We start from the raw sequence: 21,064 nt of genomic DNA on the forward strand, positions 1-21,064 counted from the left end.
ATTTTCTCTCCGATCACTCTCAGGATCACTTCAGTTACTGTTTCTTTTGTGTGTTCTTGTCGCAGCTTCTTGGCTATCATCAATCCAAATTATATACTCCCACTTTGCAGAAGTGGGATGCCGGTCAACTGGCTTCATCTCCTCCCGCATCATCATGTGAAATCGGAGAAAGAATTCTCTTCCCTCGCGGTCTTTGAATTTATTACTTTACTGTTCTCTGCTAATTCTTACCTGATTATATTAGAAGTGTCGTGCGAACTGTTACCGTGGATTAAGTTTGTTGGGTACCCTTTTCCCGATGAAAAAAAAGATTAAAGAAAGGTGTTCGACAACCTTAATTCTTTGGTATGCAGCAGATGGCATTTTCTCATCGAGACGTTCAGAAACGCATATAGTTCCAACGAAATGCGATACCCAGAAAGACAAACACCGACTTATCGACCGTTCCCATGATTTCCATCTCTAATCTTGTATAAAAAATTGACGGTTTGATTTCTCTCAGACCCTCCTTTGTTCTTTTTTAGCATGTTTCTGTATTTGTTCTCACTTCCCCCCGGTCCCCATTTGCAGCTTCGGAAAATCTCCTCGACCGGCAAGTTTTGCAGGTAAGGAGCATCTTGAACTTATCTGGATCGTCTTGGGTTGTGGTTAACTTGTTTGCTTATTCCGCAAGTTGCTGCTATCTTTTAGTGGTTTTGATTCATATCTTTTTTTCTCTACGAATTTTTTTTATCAAGTCTCTGATTTTACTCATGTAGCTGTTTTGAAATTGGCTGATTCTTGGAACCTGAAATTTGAATATGATTGTTTTACACGATGGAGGACGATTGTGTTGAGTTGTTTTCTCTATTCTGAACCTTTTTTTTTTTCTTTACGATTACATTCCTGGTTCAGTTTGGTGCGGCTGTGCTAGTGGCTTGTTTCTATCTGCATTTCTAGTATTTCTTCATTTGTTTAATTCGAGGATTTTGGAAATTGAGTTGCCCAACGAGTAGGTCCATCTGCTGAATCACCACTTCCAAAACCTTATTTGATTTAGGATTTCCGATGACTCTAGAATTTGTGTTTCAAGAGAGGTGGACTGGAACCACCTCTGACACCCACCCCACCCCTTACAACTCCTTGTAGGATTCGAAGGCGGGACATGCCAAACTTGGCTCTGATACCATGCCGATATTTGTTTCCGACAATGAACTATCCCACGGAACACTGGTCTTCACGGAGATGGATTGCGTTGGACAGGCTAACGGCACAACGAGCTCACAACTCCTACGGTGGTGGACAAAACCACCACTATCTCACGGGACTGACAGAACAGTCCAAACCACCAAACGAGAAAGAGCGTTGAGCTCTTTGGTTTCTCGGCAAAGACAACGAACACGAGAGACGAAAGATAAATTCTTCCCGTTGGGGTTTTTCCCCCTTTCATTATGTATTTAAGCTTTAGGTTTTCCTGTTACAAAATGACCCATTGGCCCAATACAATGTCACCCATCCCATTAAGCCTAATCTAATAACCCTATGTACATAACCAAATTATACTACAATTATGAACATAAATTATATCTAATATACATTTTAAGATATTGTAACATCCCCCCTCAAATTGATGCTGGTGAGTCAACCAACAACAATTTGCCAACCAAAAAATTATGTCGGGATTGAGACAATGTTTTGGTGAAGACATCAACCACTTGAAGATCCGAAGAAATGTACGGAAGAGATATTACTCGGCGCTCCAAAGTGTCGCAGATAGAGTGACAGTCAACCTCAATATGCTTGGTACGCTCATGGAAAACTGGATTGGCCGCAATCTGGATAACACTTGTATTATCTGCAAGAAGCGGTGTAGATGAGGGTTGAGGAAACTGGAGCTCAGCAAGAAGACCGCGAAGCCAAATAACTTTAGAACACGCAGTAGACATAGCACGATACTCGGCCTCGGTAGATGACTTGGACACCCGGTTTTGTTTCTTACATTTCCAAGAAATCAGTGCATCCCCTAAAAACATACACCAGCCTGTAGTAGAGCGGCGGGTATCGGGGCACCCTGCCCAATCAGCATCACTGTAGGCAACCAGACGTAATGCGGAGCCGGTAGGAAAGAATAAGCCACAAGCAGGGGAACCGCACAGATAGCGGATGATGCGCTGAACTGTCGCAAGATGAAGGTGCCGAGGAGATGACATAAACTGACTGACCTGATGAACAACATAGGAGATGTCTGGGCGAGTAGTAGTCAAGTATATGAGACTCCTGACCAGTCGTTGAAAGATAGTCGGATCATCAAGGATAGTCCCTTCATCTTTCCTATATTTGACATTGACCTCCATCGGGTAGCCATCGAAGATGTGTCCTCCAACCCAGTGAGAGTAATAAGATCTTGAATATACTTGTGCTGGTTTAAGAAAATACCTTTGGGTGTGTGATGTACTTCCAGCCCTAAGAAGTATGTGAGTTTTCCAAGATCATTCATATAAAAAGTGGCACGCAACACCTTCTGAAGCTTGGTAATCAGTCCAAAGTCAGTGCCAGTAATGATGATGTCATCCACATAAACCAAGAGAATGACTATGCCCGCGGTAGACTTATGATAGAAGAGAGATGAATCATACTGACTCTGGGTAAACTTTTGGAGGATAAGTGTGCCGTGAAACTTCTCAAACCAAGCCCCGATGACTTGTTTAAGCCCATACAAAGGACGACGTAGCTTGCAGACATGATCAGGAGAGGATGTAGACATACCCGAGGGAAACTTTTTGTCGACATCTTCTTGCAGATCACCGTGGAGAAAGACATTCTTCACATCCATCTGATGCAATGGCCAGGATTGAGATTGCTCGGTCACATCTAATGCAAAAAGACCAAATTCCGAGAAACACGAACTTGACGCGCCTGGGGATCATAGCAAACATAACCATTTTGAGAACCGGCATACCCAAGAAATGCACACATAACCGATTGGGTTGTAAGCTTATGCTGTTCATGATCAGATAGATGCACAAAACAAACACAACCGAACGTCCGAAGATCAATGTAGGACGGAGAATAATCAAATAATTTAACAAAAGGAGAGACATGATGCAAGATAGGCGAGGGCAGGCGGTTGATTAAATGAATGGAGGTAGAGAGAGCTTCGCACCAAAGCCTAGGAGGAAAGGATGATTCAATGAGAAGGGTGTGGACCATATCAAGAAGGTGATGATTTTTCCACTCAGCAACACCATTTTGTTGTGGTGTCGAGGGACAAGAACGCTGAGAGATAATGCCTTTGCTTTGAAGAAATTCCTGGAATTCCGCCGACATGTACTCGCATCCAGAGTCAGAGCGGAGTACTTTAAGGTGAGTAGAGAACTGTGTTTCAATGAGTACAAGAAATCTCTTAAAAACGACAAAAACTTCAGACTTAGCCGTAAGAAGTAGAGTCAGGTAAATCGACTAAAGTCATCAATAAAGGCGACAAAGTACTTAATTTGTGCATGCGAGACAACAAGAGCAATTCCCCAGACATCACTATGAATAAGGTCAAAGCAGTGGGAAACATCCGAGACATGATGCGGAAATGGTAGAGCTTTACTTTTGCCAAGTTTACATGATGAACAGTCAAAATAAGTATCAAGAGAAGTGCAGTCTTGATTGCCTAATAAACCCGATTTAAACAATGTACGAAGTACAACTGAGTTTGGGTGGCCTAGACGTCTACGCCACATCGTAGTGCCAGACCCAACAACATTACAAGCAAAAGAAAGTACAGGTGAACGTGGAATAACAGTGGATAGAAAGACTTTAAGTGGAAATAGCCTGCCCACTTTAGGCCCCTTCACGATCACCTTCCCCGACGCTTGATCTTGCACAACACAGCCAGAGCGAGAAAATTGAACATTACAGTTTTTATCAACCAATTGACCAACAGACAAAATGTTTGTTGATAGGTCAGGAGACACTAAGACATTAGCTAAAGACGGAGAGAGATCACCAACAACACTGATAGGCAGAGTGCTGCCGCCATCAACAGTGTTGATGTGCAGGTTGCCATCATACTTTCTGACATTCAGAAAAAGATACAACATTGTTGGTTATGTGGTTAGAGGCACCAGAATCAAAATACCATGGTTGAGTCAAGAGTTTCTGCTTACCTGAGATACCAAAAGTAGAAAAGGCAGATATGATCATCTGTTATACCATTTCAGGAGTGAGGGTGGTTGAACTTGCAGGTGCTGGAGGAACTGGAATGGTAGTGACTGGGACGGCAGGCGGCAATGCTGCAAAACTCGAAGTACTAGTGGAGGCATGATAAGCTGTATTCTTCCTCCTTTCAGGGCGTGTAGGACAAACTGCGATGAAATGACCCAACTTCTTGTAGTAGCTAAAAGACCTCTTGGGGCATTACCGAGCAAAGTGACCATATGCCTTGTAGTGGAAGCACTGAACAGAACTCGTGTCCCGACCCTTATTTCTTCCTTGTGCTACATAAGCTACAGGAGCCGAGATATCAGCCTGGACTCGATGTTCCATGCCAGCCTGAGTAGCAATGCACTGCTCCTCCCTGAGAAGTTCACTCAAATAGGCATCCAGTGACGGCACTGGATGACGATTCATCAGATGTGACCGAGCAATCTCAAATTCTGGACGGAGCTTCATCAAGAATTGATCCCTTTTACTGGTTTCATGTACGTCTTGCACAACAAAGAGAGCAGCAACAAGGACATCCTCATAAACAATGTCAGTGTAGTCAGCCCACAGATTTTGGAAGCCCGAGAAATATTCTTCAATGGAACGACTGCCTTGCGTGAAATTTGCCATTTCATATTCAACTTGAAATCGACAGGCCGTGCTGGTTTGACGATAAACCTTGTGGAGGTAATTCCACATATCTGCTGCAGTTTTGTAGGACCTCGGATTAAGGACTAGATGAGGCTCAATGGATCCAAGTATCCAGGTCATGACTCTAGCATCCAGGATGACCCATTTTGACAATGTGTCATCACTGCCAGGTGTCGGATCACTCCCATCAATAACCGGAACTGAAATTCCCAAGCACCGTAGTTTTTGCCCGTGAACCGAATAGGAGATAAATCTAACTTGTCTCCTGACATGATCAGATCGGATCCAACAAAATTCCCCATCTACCCCCGCAATATCAGAAATTCCAAATAGACCCCCACACCTTCAGAAATTCAAGATCTGCCCCCAAACTATCAGAAATTCGAAATATACCCCCACACCTTCAGAAATTCCAGATCTACCCCCAAAATATCAGAAATTCTAAATTTACCCCAAAACCTTCAGAAATTCCAAATCGGCCCCCAAGGTTTCTGAAAATTTCAGAACGACCTTATGCAAATAATTTTCCTCTTAATTGTATGTGAACAGAGGGCGGAAAAAAAAAACGAACCTTTTCTTTTCCCCTTCCAACGAGAACTCCTTTCCCGGCAACAAAACCACCCGTTGGAGCTTTTCCGACGACTTCTCCGAGCTCAGACGGTGTTTTCTAACAACCCCCAAAAGCGCTGCTGAACTCAGAGTTGTCGGACAGCGCAGGTCGTCGGACAGGGATACTTCGGGCGGAAAACCTTCGGACGGAGATGCTTTGTCACTCTTCGGACGAATCCAGCTCTAATACCATGTCAAGAGGCTGGCCAATACAACGTAAAAGACTAGTTGTTTAAATACGGAAAGCCAACCTAATCAAGAGAGGTGGACCGGAACCACCTCTGACAGTTACTGAGATTTATGCCTCCTTCATTATGGTTGGGTAAGCATATTCAGCTGAAACAACAGCTTAACACTGTCTTCAATTACATGCACTTAGTTTGGAAAAAGAAAGTAGATTTCATTTATACACTGCTTGAAGTTTCTTGGGAATTATTCTTCTTCTGAGAGAAGAAAGGAGAACATGAGAGAGACGAAAACTGTGTCACCTCTAGGACTCATTGAGGGGTCTGGAATTCGACCCTTCCTTATTAACCCTCACTTGATGTCATAATGTGTCAAAACTATATAAATGTCCCTCTATACCTAACTGATGTAACCCGATAACAGTAATAAGAAAGAAAACGATGAACCTTCAATGCCGAAATCGATAGAACTACACCAACCTTGAGCAGCCGATGTATCCCCGATAGCGTTGATATACCTCCAATAGCAGTAATCAACTTTGTGCGAATGCAATAGAAGTAAAAACGGAAAGTCCACTGTCGAAATCACTGAAATTAATCGAACATAGCCACTGGTATTCGAGAGACCAGCACTCTCCTTGAGCAAGGTTTTAAAGACAAATCAAGAATCCCCCTTCTCTCTCTTTGCTGTCCCTCCACATCCCCCCACGATCCCCGTAACCACTTAAAATTGTAAATTTCCAAAAATACCCCTGTCCTCATTAATCAACTGTTAATTCTTCTAATTATCCTTCAGCTGTTGCTTAATCCTTCTAGAGTAAGTAAAACGAATTTGGGGTCTATCATTAACCCCCGCCCAAACTTTCACCTTGTCCTCAAGGTGAAAAGCTGGAAATTGGAGCCTCATTGCTTCAAAATCCTCCCAAGTGGCTTCAAACTCTGGTAGGTCCTTCCATTGCACCAAAACCTCCAACTGCTGCTGCCCATTTTTTTCCACTCTTCGTATATTCAAAATGGCAGCAGGTTCAACCAACATTTCTAATTCAGCAGTCAATTGTGGAGGGACAATTGAAGATAAATGTGATATTCCTTTTGCTCGATGAAGTTGGGAGACATGAAACACCGGATGCACGGAGGACCCTGGTGGGAGTTGCAGTTTGTAAGCAACTCTTCTAACTCGTGACACCACCTCAAAAGGGCCATAAAAACGTGCTGCCAACTTCTCATTGCGCAGAGTGGTCAAGGAGCGTTGTTGATAGGGCCTGAGTTTTAAAAACACACGATCCCCAACCTGAAACTCTTCATCCCTCCTTTCAAGATTAGTCGTGGCCTTCATTCTCTGCCGAGCCCGCAGTAATTGCATCTTCAAATTGTCAAGATTCGCATCCCGTTCCTCTAAAATATGTTCGACTTCAGAAATTGTAGCTGTCTCGAACTTATAGTGCAATAAGGACGGAGGGTCACGTCCATATAAGACTCGGAATGGAGTGGTACCCATAGAAGAATGAAAGCTGGTGTTATACCAATATTCCACCCAGGACAACCATTTCGCCCAAGTTTTTGGTCTGTCAGAAGCGAAACATCGAAGATAGGTCTCCAAACACCTGTTAACCATTTCAAATTGACCATCTGTTTGAGGGTGGTAGGCGGTGTTGTGTCTCAAATCAGTCCCTTGGAGATAAAAGAGTTCCTGCCATAAATGACTCATAAACACCTTGTCCCAATCCGAAATAATAGACTTGGGCACCCCATGCAATCGAATCACCTGTCTCACAAATAGATCAACTACAGTTTTGGCTGTAAATGGGTGCCTCAACACAAAAAAATGAGCATACTTGCTCAACCTATCCACCACCATCATAATAGTATCAACGCCCTCTGACCTTGGCAACCCTTCAATAAAGTCCATGGTCAAATCCTCCCAAACCAGCTCTGGTAAGTCAATAGGCTGTAGAAGACCAGCTGAGGACCTTGCCAAGTGTTTGTTCTTTTGGCAAACCTCACAATTCTGAACGAATTCAGTCACTTTTTTTTTCATTCCCGGCCAATATAAGTTATCAGCCATTCTTCTATATATTTTAATCTCTCCCGAATGATCCCCAATAGGTGTGCAAGTGGTATTCATGCAATAAGGTTGGAATTAAGGAAGAAGTCACAAATAAAACCAACCTACCATTGTAAAAGAGTTGCCCATGGTCAACTTGAAACCCTACTACCTTGTCACCAGCTGCCAACTGTGTGAGAATTTGTTGTAAGAACGAGTCCGCTTCCACTTCTTGTTGTAAAACATCCATATCTAGCCATTTCACCCCAGAAACTACAGCTATACTCATCATGTCAAGTTTGCGAGAGAGTGCATCCGCCACTCTATTACTTGCCCTTCGGCAATATTGAATGTCAAAGTCATAGCTCATCAATTTCACCAACCAGCGTTGATATTCAACACTTACGAGACGCTGTTCTAGCAAGAATTTTAAACTTTGCTGGTCAGTGCACACCAAAAACCGCTTTCCAAGCAGATAAGGACGCCATTTTTGAATAGCCAACACAATGACCATTAGCTCTTTTTCATAAATAGATTTCAGTTGGGCTCGTTCACTCTATACTTGACTAAAAAATGCAATCAGCCGTTGATCTTGCAATAGAACAGCCCCTAGCCCATATCCAGAAGCGTCAGTCTCCACAATAAATAACTTCAAAAAATCAGGTAGAGCCAAAACTGGTACCGTAGTCATGGCTTCCTTCAAACACTCAAACGCCTCGGTTGCGTCATCCGACCACCTAAATCTATCTTTTTTTAATTGATCTGTCAAGGGTCTAGCAATATCTCCATAACCTGAAACAAATTTCCGATAGTATCCTGTAAGACCAAGGGAACCCCTTAATTCCTTAAGTGTGGTTGGTGCTGGCCAATCAACCATAGCCTGTATCTTACTAGGATCAACTGATACCCCCTCTCTAGAGATGATATGTCCCAAGTATTCTATCTGTTCTCTCCCAAAAGAACACTTCATAGAATTAGCATACAACCTGTGTTCTTTTAATTTCTCCAAAACAGCCACTAAATAATCACAGTGAGCACTCCAACTTGGACTATATATCAGAATATCATCAAAGAATGCCAATACAAATCGCCGGAGAAAAGGTTTGAATACTCATTCATAAGGGATTGAAATGTAGCCGGTGCATTGGTAAGCCCAAAAGGCATGACCAAGAATTCGTAGTGTCCTTCATGAGTTCGGAAAGCTGTCTTGTGCACATCAGCTGTTTTCATTTTGATTTGGTGGTATCTTGACTTCAAGTCCAGCTTCGAAAAAACTTGTGCTCCATAATGCTCATCTAACAACTCATCGATCACTGGAATGGGAAACTTATCCGGAATAGTTTCCTTGTTAAGGGCTTTATAGTCTACACAAAATCTCCAGCTTCCATCTTTCTTCTTGACTAATAGCACGGGACTTGAAAAGGGCCTAGTGCTAAGCTGTATTATTCCAGTAGCCAACATTTCTCCTACCAATCTCTCTATTTCATCTTTTTGTATTTGGGGGTACCGATATGGACGAACACTCACCGGTGAAGCTCCATCCTTCAAAGTTATGGAATGTTCCTTTTCCCCGTTTTGGTGGTAACTCTTGGGGCATAGCAAAAACATCCCCAAACTTCGTCAAAACTCTCATCACCATCGTTGTCGTGTCCTCCTTCGGTTGTGACGATGCCACTGTGGTACTTCCCAACTCCACAAGAATCGTATGTCCCTCATGCTTGATAGTACGCATCATTACCTTGAGTGAAACCAAAGTTTTGTGTAAGGAGGGATCTCCCTGTAACACCACCGTCTCATTACCCAATCTAAACTTCATAACATGGGTTTTCCAATTCGTATACGTTCCTCCTAAGGTCTCCAACCATTGTACACCCAAAATAACATCGGTGCTTCCCAATTCCAAAGGCAGAAAATCCTCCACGATCTCTATTCCTTGAAGAGTTAATTGAACCCCTTTACAAATTCCTTCCCTGGGTAGTGCCGCACCTGTGCCCAATTGAATGTCATACTTTGTTGTTGGAGATAAAAGTAGGTGCAGTTTTTCTACCACTGTAGTGGAAATAAAATTATGGGTTGCTCCTCCATCAATGAGCACGATGACTGGTTGTTCTCTGATGCTTCCCGCAATTTTGATGGTCTTAGGAAGGGTTAATCCAACTACCGAATTCAACGACACCACCACTATTTGAGCAGCAGCCCTAACCTCTTCTTCCTACAGTTCACACTTTCTGTCGTCGCCATCCTCCATATCCTCTTCTTCCAGCACTTGTAGATCCTTTTTTTTACATCTATGCCCAACTGAGAATTTTTCATCACAACCTGTAGCACAAACCCTGCTCTCTCCGGTATTGGATTTCGGCTTCCGTGAGTTTCCTGAATGACGCCCTCTTCTCCATCCCATGTTTCGTCATTTCTGTCATTGTCGTGGTCCTCCCATTACCCCCAACTATGGTCCCCACTGGTTTTGAAGTAACCAGCCCAAACCGAGTCTGCTTAATAACTTTATTTTTCTCTTCCAACTTTTGGGCCAACTCCATGGTCCTTCCCAACCCATTGGGCTCCAACACCCTCACCTCGGCCCGAATTTCTGGCTTAAGCCCATTAACCAAGTTGAACTCCAACACCTTCTCTGGAATATCTTCCAACGAGGAAGCCAAATCCTCAAATCACCTTCTGTAATCTCTCACGGTGGTCTCTTGCTTCAACGCCAATCTTCGGAACTTCGAAACCGTCTTAGCAATAAGGATTGAAATTCTTCCCAGTTCATGATCTCCCTCCTATTATTTTCATACTTGAACCATTTTAACTCCTCCCCTTCCAGACATACTACGGCAACTTCCAGTTTTTCACCGTGAGATACTCGGTTTAGCGAGAAATAGCGTTCAGCTCTGTAAATCCAGTCATCGGGGTCTTCTCCCTGAAAAACTGGCAACTCTAACCTTTTGGGTCGCACTTCAAATTGGCTCTGCATATTCTGGTCAACCTCGTCACCGTCTCTTCCGTTTCCGCTACCTCTCTGGATCGAGTTATCGCCCACTGCCGAGTTCAGCCCCTGTCTCGCCATCGCCGACTTACTCTGTGCAGCCAGATTCCGGGTGAATTCCTCTTGGGTACGCAAGAGTTGTTCAACTCGCCCTATTAGCGTCATCAACCCTTGCTCCATGGCCGGAAACTTCCAAACCTCCTCCTTCATCGAGCTCACCTCCTCCCTTACTGAATTCACGCTTCTCTCCACTGAATCCACTCTCGACTCCATTCTGGTAGTAGCCATGAGGATCGACTAGATGCTCTGATACCAGATGATGTAACCCGATAATAGTAATAAAATTCGAGCAAAAGGGAAAGAAAACGATGGACCTTCAGTGCCGAAATCGATAGAACTACACCAACCTTGAGCAGCCGATGTATCCTCGATAGCGCTGATATACCTCCGATAACAGTAATCAACTTTGTGCGAATGCAATAGAAGTAAAAACGGAAAGTCCACTGTCGAAATTACTGAAATTAATCAAACATAACCACTGGTATTCAAGAGACCAGCACTCTCCCTGAGCAAGGCTCTAAAGACAAATCACGAATCCCCCTTCTCTCTCTGTTGTCCCTCCATATCCCCCCACGATCCCCGTAACCACTTAAAACTGTAAAATTCCAAAAATACCCCTGTCCTCATTAATCAACTGTTAATTCTTCTAATTATCCTTCAGCTGCTGCTTACTCCTTCTAGAGTAAGTAAAATGAATTTGGGGTCTATCACTAACCCACCATAACTCCTCAATTACAACTCAAAAATCAACTAAAAATTGAACCATACGACACACACTCCAAAACAAACTAACTCTAATATAGAAGGATATTCCGACAAATGTGAAATGATTAAACTACCTTTTTTATATAATTCAATACTCCTCCTCAAACTAGAGCATATATATCTAGAAGTTTCATCTTGTTACAAAATTTTCAAAATTCTTTTTTCCCCAGGCCTTAGTAAACACATCAACAAGCTGATTTACAGATTTAACATATGGAGTAATCATTGCACCAGTCATTACAACATCACAAATAAAATGACAAGGTAGAAGGTAAAGCTGGAGATTTATGAACTTGGTTGGGGAGGGATGTGGATAGTGTCACTAGAAGGGTGATACATCTGCTTGGAGTGCCAAAGATGATTGTACGGAAGAGCCTTCTGAGTAGTAAATAGCTTTACTTTCATGGCCTGAACTAATTGTCCTCCTCGTTTGAAGGTCTCAAAACACACAAAGAGTACAAAAGAAGATTACCTAACAATTTAATGATGTTGTAACTTGACTAACAGACAACAAGTTAATATGAAATTTAGGAACAAACAAAATGAACTTTACAGATAAAGATTAAGTAAGCTAAATTTTACCCACTCTACTAATAGGAAAGAAGGAGCCATCAGCAAGGGCGATATGTCTAAATAGGGATGATTGATTGAGAGAAGTAAATATGGAAGATATACTTAACATGTGCGAAGATGCACGAGAACCAATCACCCATGATGTGGTAGGAGATGCATAGACAGCAAACATACCTGAACTAGCCATGGTGGTTGTAGTTGTGCACGTCAAATCACTGAGCATCATGGATATGGTGGATGAGGTCAACTATGCCATTCTCTAAGCCAATTGTTGAAGTTCATCTAAAGCTCCAGGAATAATATCTACTACATGGCCTGGTGAAGTTTCATCACCTTCTGAAACACTAGAATGGCCCAAACAGGTTTTCGAAACTTGCCCAACACTTACCTAAGAAGTGATTACTATGCCCACAATGGACACACTTTCTATCACTTTTACCATCACCACGGCCTCTACAACTACCAGAACTATCCCGTCCTCATCTTTTACACCTTCTCTATATTTTTTTATGGAAACAAAAAATTCTACACCTTCTCTTCATTCACACGGTGCCTTTGAACAACTCGATGTACACTGAATATTGAGGGCAGCAGCTTTTACCCATTTATTTTCCTTGTTGCCCTATGAAGCAACAAGTATCTCGGCTCAAATTACTTAATTAAAAGCTTTCTTCAATATGGTTATATCATCAGAATATTTAAGCCTGAATTACATCATATTTAGGAACTAACCAATCAAAAAAATTGGTCACATGAATCTGCCATATTGCTTCCAAAGCTCTTTCTCTTCTGTTGTAAAAGGGTGGTATATGCTAATCTTAGTTGGTACACTTCGCAAGTGACTAAAGTAATCAATCATAGTGCTATCCCCTTGTTTCAGATTAAAGAACTTCGCATGAAGTTCATAAACCCTTGACACATTATTTTCCTAATCGTAGAGATTTTCAAGAGATATCAAAATCTCTTTTGCTATCTTACAATTTATGACTTGCCTTCATAATCAGGATTCCATGTTGTTAACAAGTCATGCCATAATTTGTTTATGTTCAACCTCCTAGTCATTTGTCATGGAGTGGGAGGGTCATCCCTATGGACACTAATCTTTTTTTTTGGCTTTAAGATACATCCGGACAGATTTGGACCAACCTAGATAATTTTGTACATTCAACTTTGTTCAGTAGTAATCACCATAACATCCTTACCTTCAAAATTTCTACTCTTTGGTAGGAGTAATAACTTCATCCAAATCATCCATAATTTACCACAAAAAACTAGTTAATTCAAACACCAATCAATCTGAGGCAAATTAACACACCAACTAGCACAGTAAAATTCACCAAAAACATAGTAAACTACTTGCACATACAAGGTGGGGCGACAATGGATACGATTAGGCATCCAAACTTCAAGCTAAACCACTAGTACCCATGTACCCTCTTAATGGTAATAGTTCAAGACAATAGCAAGAATCACCAATAACATAGATGTGTCAACATCCAGAGGATGATGCAGGCAACATGCACAAGTTTGGAAACCAGCACAAACCAGGGCTGGACAAATCGCTACATACAATCCTTGCAGGGCATAAATAACTAATAGAACTGCTCAATTGGTAGTACAAGCCATCGACTCTAGGGTTATGACACAAAGAAAAAAGGAAAAATCTAACCTTGAACTTCAATCAACATACCCTTTGTTGGAGTAATCACAAACTTAGGGAGATGAGTGAAGATTGCTGGGAACTCTATGCAACAGGATCCTAGTGCTCTAATACCGTGTAGAAGTGGAAAATTGAGAAGAAATAGAGAGAGAGAGAGAGAGAGAGAGAGAGAGAGAGAGAGAGAGAGAGAGACTCCAACACCCATTCAAGGGGTTGGAATTCGATCCCTACTCACCATAACTCCGTAATTACAACTCAGAGTCAACTAAAAATTGAACCATATGACACACAGTCCAAGACAAACTTACTCCTAACACAGAGGGACAACCTGACAATGTGAAATGAACAAACTACCTTTTTCATACAATTCAACAGCTTCTACTGTTTAAGGGCAAGTGCATTAAAAAATCAGGGGAGGTTTTTAAGCCAGATGATGCCATTATAAGTAGAGATCTCTTTATTCTTCATATTTGTAAACCAAATGTATTGAGAGAAGTTACAACATGTACAAAATGTCAAAACAGCAGAGACGAGAGTATTAAAATTAACATTTGGTGAAAAAAATGAAAAGTATGTGGACGTTAATCTTTAGCAGTAGCATAATGAGACACTCATTTGAAATGGTTTGGATAGGTTGTATGAAATTTAATGATGGATCAGAAATAGGTTGGAGAAGTCTGAAACAGACATGGATGAGGAGAATTTCAAGGAGTTTGACCAAACAATGGAGATGAAAAATGATAGAGGTGAAGAGAAGAATTCATGTATGCAGATGCATTAAAGTTGGGAGGAAGGTTGGAATATACTAATGGAAATAATCTAACATAGCTTAAAGTTAGGAAAAATCTTATGGTTGTTAGTTATGAAAAGACTTTTTCACTTTCGTTAGTCATTTTGAGATAGACTGACACCCAACTTTAATTTGGTATGAAAGAAGGGTATCTGCTTTGTTGGACCTAGTCTATTTACTCTTTAATTTGTAACCTGCTTATATTGTCTACGTCTTTTCTTTGGCCTGTTGTACATTTGTTTAGGCTTGGATTCGAGAGGTAGTGATAGTGGAATAATAGCAAACTGGTTAAACTTCAAAAAAATCCTAAGTTTGGTTAGTCATCCTAGGATGAACCTAGACCTAACTTTAATAGAAGATAACAATGATTATCATTAAATGATGTAATGGTCATTTTAGGCCCATTATGGGCTCTTGAGTATTTAAAGGGATAACAACCATTAGGCATAGGATTGGTGGTTCGGAGCATGGCATGCCATTCTCACTACCTCACAGATACTCTTGGTTATAAGGACTGATGCATAGCTGTAGGTCGTATCGATTCATTGCAGGACGTCCTGGATGGACAACAGTTGAATGTTTTATATAACTTTATATTAATTCAATTTAATACTCTAGTTCTTGTTGAGGGCCCACTTATCTAGCTTTCAGATATTCAGTCCTTGTAGTCGGGTTGCTTTCATGTACAATAGGTATTGGTGTAAGATTTGGAATGATAATGGTGCAGATAATTGGGCAAAAATCTGTTGTTGGAGTAAACACTTTGGAGTTAAGGTTATGCCAGTGAAATAAAAAAAAGAAATCTGTGGATGTTTTTTACTTAATATGCTGATAGGTTTCACATAAAAAAATCTTTAAATTTCAAATAAAATTTTTAAATTTCTAGATATTGTGCATTTTTGTTTGCGTATTCATCAAGCCTTATGGTTGAGACAGTGATAATGAATGCAGAATGACATGTCATATACTGTATCTGTACAGCTCCAAGTCTGGACTCTGGCAGTGAGCTTTTACACATGTTGTGTTTACTTGCTACTTTATTATTGCTGAATCATTTTAGCTTCAAAGTATCACCAGCCAACTAATAAAAGTGTATGGTCTGCTCTTCAGTTTTTAATGATTGCAAGATATCTGAGTTTCCGAGTATAAAACATGAATCTTGGAAAACATGGACAGACGAAAGTGACTGGGATTTACATATTTGGTGATCAGACCACAAGTGACATTACTGTCCGTCTGCGAAATTATGACAGTAGGCCTGAATGGTTCTACTGCCACTCTGCTGTCCTGGTCAGGAAGAGCAATTTTTTTGGAAGGCAGCTTTCTGACCAACACACTAAATGCATTGAGATATACTGTTCACATTCCACCTATGATCATCATGTACATCTCTTGAAACTCCTTTATCTGTCACAAGATTTGGTTTTGGAGTCATGGGAATCTGTGAGAACTGCTCTTGGGGTTCTGCACGCAGCAATTGCTCTAGGGTGTGAAGAAATTATAGAGAGCGGCATAAAGTACTTGGAATTTGTTCCCTGGGAGGAGAAAGAAGAGGAAGAAATTATAAAACTTGTATCTAGCTTGGGTCCTGTAGCCATGCCTGTATTAGCCAGGGTTCAACCTGTTGGTCTAGATGCTGTTAAGAAAGTCTTCATATCTGCAGTTCAATTTGCAACCTCCAATACTGATTCTTGCCTTGCTTTTGGGGATGAACTGAAAACATCGGCTCAAGAACAGGTAGAATACATGCTTAAAGAAGATATAGATACTCCTTTGGTGGCAGCTGACGAAGAAGTAAAATCTGAGATAAAAGCTGGTCTTTCCAAAATAGTTTCTACATTTCAGCTTAAATTGAATAAGCTCTCAACAGAGTTGGACTGCTTGTCTGAGGCAACGGAGAAGGAAGTTCTCCAGAGTTTGATGGATCTCAATTGGATGTGTAACATACTTCCCAAGATGGACTTGATGAAGGAGTTTGTGCTCTGTTGGGAGAATGTTTCAAGTTTTATAATAACTATAGTGCAAGACCAAAAGCTCAGTTCAAGTATCTGGGGTGTGAAGCTAAAGCTACTTGAAGTGGTTGGAAAGGTTTTGGATGCTGTGGGTTATGGAAATGTTATTCTTCAGACTACTTCTCGGGTTGAGTTGCTTAAGCTTTGGCTTCCATTCATAAGAGCTATTAAGCCTTTATTGGATTCAAAGGCACTCGAGGACGAGATGTTTGAACACAAACTGGATGAAGAAACTTGTCAGAATATGGAACATTCAATTATTTCTTTGGTGTTGGCGTTGCCATCCAATGATCAAGCCGATATATTGACAGAGTGGATGAAAACAGAACAAGAGAGGTTTCCGGATCTGAGTGAGGCTTTTGAGGTATGGTGCTTCAGGACCAAAGCTGCTAGGAGGAGGTTGGTTGTAGGATTTAGCAATGTAGAGAATCCAACACTGGGCCTAGAATGAATACAGGTGGTAAAGTTTTTAGTTTTAGTACTATACCTGAAGAAGTGTTCTGTTCTGTTTGGATCACAAAACGAATTTAGGTATTGATCGGATGCAACTCTTTCATCTCTGAAACCTTGATACCAATGTATGGTGAGTAGAGTTGTTCATTTGCTGCAAAATGAAAACAAATGTGGAATTGAGTTTTTTGGAAGTGTTGCTTACAACTCTCCACTGAAAACTTGGGACTTCATTCTTTTTATAGCTTCTGAATCTAGTTCTACTTTCTTCAGAAAACCCTTGAAAGTAAAAGATGATTTCTGTTCTGGGCATGTGCACTGGTGTTGGGTCTTCAAGTCATGATGATGGCAGAGTCAACAGGTCCAGAAAAGTTGCAGTGGGAAGACACCGGTTAGGTTGGCCCTAATCCTGGCCTCCCTCTGCAACTTTAAAACGATTCAGCAGCAGCCTCAGAAACATGGTTGAAAGGGAGCAGGGCTTGCTTACCTCTGATCGAGTGCTTAAAAATGATCCCAAGTAATAAAGGGACAATTTTCTTGCTTAAAGTAATTATGGGATATTTTCTAATACCAAATTTCAGGTTTGAATTGAGAAGAGAGTGGATTGAATGATTCTCCTTGTGCATTAAGAAGAAGAAAAAGCTAAAAGAAAGGAGTCAATCAAGTGGGATTTCCAATTCCGTATTGGAAAAACATGATCAGGAGTGTAAGAAAAATTCTGATCCACTTGAAAGCTTAATTGATAAAAACAAGCAAAAGATATACAGGAAATATCGTAGGAAAATCGGCAGTGCGTTTCATCTTTTTTTCTCTTCTGGGTTCAGATTCCGCTGGTACGACTCGTAAGCAGCCATCCACTGGTGCGGACTGCGGGGGGCGCATCCAGCTGACGTGTGTCGCACCACGGTACGTGGGATCCACGTCGGAAAAGCTTTCCGGCCTACGTCACTCCCGTCTGTCACCATCACACATACCCTCCTGGATTCTTTGCTTGATTCGCTACGAAAACCCCAAAAAGACCACGCGCACGCGGGCCCCGCCAGCCCTTTCCTGCTCTTTCTCGCGTACCCAAATATTCCGTCCCTTCAGGTCATCATAGACGTGGTGATTGCTCTATGGCGGATAAGAGTGGCCCCTTTGTACCGCCGCTCGTCCTCTAGTCGGTTCAGTTTAGAAGCGCATACACGGGAGACTGGGTGTATGTTCGCGTGGGATTATGGATTAATGGGATAATTTGGATAAATATGGGACGACCTAAAAAAGGGATAAATATATGCCTTGTAGTTTGTACGGTTTTTCTTTTTACGGATAAAAATGAGTGGGGTGGGGCCAGTGGACACCAACAAAAGCGAAGGAGTGCACGAACTTCACATGGGTGTTTGTCACCTTTCTCTTGACGTGACCTCATCGATATGAATTCGGTTTTCGACGTGGGAATCCGGTGTTTGTCACCTGAATTCGTTTTGTGATCAAAACAGAAGAGAAAACTTCTTTCAGGTATGGTACTAAAACTAAAAACTTAACCACCTGTATTCATTCTAAGCCCAGTGTTGGATTCTCTACACTGCTAAATCCTACAACCAACCTCCTCCTAGCAGCTTTGGTCCTGAAGCACCATACCTCAAAAGCCTCACTCAGATCCGGAAACCTCTCTTGTTCTGTTTTCATCCACTCTGTCAATATATCGGCTTGATCATTGGATGGCAATGTCAACACCAAAGAAATAATTGAATGTTCCATATTCTGACAAGTTTCTTCATCCAGTTTGTGTTCAAACATCTTGTCCTCGAGTGCTTTTGAATCCAATATAGGCTTAATAGCTCTTATGAATGGAAGCCAAATCTTAAGCAACCCAACCCGAGAAGTAGTCTGAAGAATAACATTTCCATAACCCACAGCATCCAAAACCTTTCCAACCACTTCAAGTAGCTTTAGCTTCACACCCCAGATACTTGAACTGAGCTTTTGGTCTTGCACTATAGTTATTATAAAACTTGAGACATTCTCCCAACAGAGCACAAACTCCTTCATCAAGTCCATCTTGGGAAGTATGTTACACATCCAATTGAGATCTATCAAACTCTGGAGAACTTCCTTCTCCGTTGCCTCAGACAAGCAGTCCAACTCTGCTGAGAGCTTATTCAATTTAAGCTGAAATGTAGAAACTATTTTGGAAAGACCAGCTTTTATCTCAGATTTTACTTCTTCGTCAGCTGCCACCAAAGGAGTATCTATATCTTCTTTAAGCATGTATTCTACCTGTTCTTGAGCCGATGTTTTCAGTTCATCCCCAAAAGCAAGGCAAGAATCAGTATTGGAGGTTGCAAATTGAACTGCAGAGATGAAGACTTTCTTAACAGCATCTAGACCAACAGGTTGAACCTTGGCTAATACAGGCATGGCTACAGGACCCAAGCTAGATACAAGTTTTATAATTTCTTCCTCTTCTTTCTCCTCCCAGGGAACAAATTCCAAGTACTTTATGCCGCTCTCTATAATTTCTTCACACCCTAGAGCAATTGCTGCGTGCAGAACCCCAAGAGCAGTTCTCACAGATTCCCATGACTCCAAAACCAAATCTTGTGACAGATAAAGGAGTTTCAAGAGATGTACATGATGATCATAGGTGGAATGTGAACAGTATATCTCAATGCATTTAGTGTGTTGGTCAGAAAGCTGCCTTGCAAAAAAATTGCTCTTCCTGACCAGGACAGCAGAGTGGCAGTAGAACCATTCAGGCCTATTGTCATAATTTCGCAGACGGACAGTAATGTCACTTGTGGTCTGATCACCAAATATGTAAATCCCAGTCACTTTCGTCTGTCCATGTTTTCCAAGATTCATGTTTTATACTCGGACACTCAGATATCTTGCAATCATTAAAAACTGAAGAGCAGACCATACACTTTTATTAGTTGGCTGGTGATACTTTGAAGCTAAAATGATTCAGCAATAATAAAGTAGCAAGTAAACTCAACATGTGTAGAAGCTCACTGCCAGAGTCCAGACTTGGAGTTGTACAGATACAGTATATGACATGTCTTTCAGCATTTATTATCACTGTCTCAACCATAAGGCTAGATGCATATGCAAAAAAAAAAATGCACAATATCTAGAAATTTAAAAATTTTATTTGAAATTTAAAGTTTTTTTTATGTGAAACCTATCAGCATATTAAGTAAAAAACATCCACAGATTTCTTTTTTATTTCACTGGCACAACCTTAACTCCAAAGTGTTTACTCCAACAACAGATATTTGCCCAATTATCTGCACCATTATCCTTCCAAATCTTACACTAATACCTATTGTACATGAAAGCAACCCGGCTACAAGGACTGGCTATCTGAAAGCTAGATAAGTGGACCCTCAACAAGAACTAGAGTATTAAATTGAATTAATATAAAGTTATATAAAACATTCAACTATTGTCCATCCAGGACATCCTGCAATGAATCGATACAGCCTACAACTATGCATTAGTCCTTATAACCAAGAGTATCTATGAGGTAGTGAGAACGGCATTCCATGCTCCGAACCACCAATCCTATGCCTAATGGTTGTTATCCCTTTAAATACTCAAGAGCCCATAATGGGCCTAAAATGACCATTACATCATTTAATGACAATCATTGTTATCTTCTATTAAAGTTAGGTCTAGGTTCATCCTAGGATGACTAACCGAACTTAAGGATTTTTTTTAAGTTTAACCAGTTTGCTATTATTCCCACTATCACTACCTCTTGAATCCAAGCCTAAACAAATGTACAACAGGCCAAAGAAAACACATAGACAATATAAGCAGTTACAAATTAAAGAACAAATAGACTAGGTCCAACAAAGCAGATACCCTTCTTTCATACCAAATTAAAGTTGGGTGTAAGTCTATCTCAAAATGACTAGCTAAAGTGAAAAAGTTTTTTCATAACTAACAACCATAAGATTTTTCCTAACTTTAGGCTATGTTAGATTATTTCCATTAGCATATTCCAACCTTCCACCCAACTTTAATGCATCTGCATACATGAATTCTTCTCTTCACCTCTATAATTTTTCATCTCCCTTGGTTGGTCAAACTCCTTGAAATCCTCCTCATCCATGTCTGTTTTA

At 41.1% G+C, this 21,064-nt stretch overlaps 2 protein-coding genes across 2 annotated transcripts; one reads left to right on the forward strand and one right to left on the reverse strand.

Moving 5' to 3' along the window:
* Window positions 1–30: 30 nt before the first annotated feature.
* Window positions 31–17,505, forward strand: LOC137934739 (BTB/POZ domain-containing protein At3g05675-like). The gene is made up of 3 exons (XM_068779255.1): window positions 31–486; window positions 571–605; window positions 15,604–17,505. Exon 3 carries the CDS (start codon window positions 15,646–15,648, stop codon window positions 16,954–16,956), a length of 1,311 nt encoding a protein of 436 aa, XP_068635356.1. The 5' UTR covers window positions 31–486; window positions 571–605; window positions 15,604–15,645; the 3' UTR covers window positions 16,957–17,505.
* Window positions 17,506–18,487: 982 nt separating this feature from the next.
* On the reverse strand, window positions 18,488–19,748 carry LOC137935422 (BTB/POZ domain-containing protein At3g05675-like; the record flags this gene model as incomplete). Its single annotated transcript, XM_068780077.1, has 1 exon — window positions 18,488–19,748. A coding segment is annotated over one exon (1,260 nt), but the record flags the coding sequence as incomplete, so codon positions are not given.
* Window positions 19,749–21,064: the final 1,316 nt, after the last annotated feature.

The sequence above is a fragment of the Aristolochia californica genome, unplaced genomic scaffold (assembly GCF_029961685.1).
Source record: "Aristolochia californica isolate CCGP_79_NKW_82.1479 unplaced genomic scaffold, dmAriCali1.0.hap1 SCAF_6, whole genome shotgun sequence".
Taxonomy (NCBI): Eukaryota; Viridiplantae; Streptophyta; class Magnoliopsida; order Piperales; family Aristolochiaceae; genus Aristolochia; species Aristolochia californica.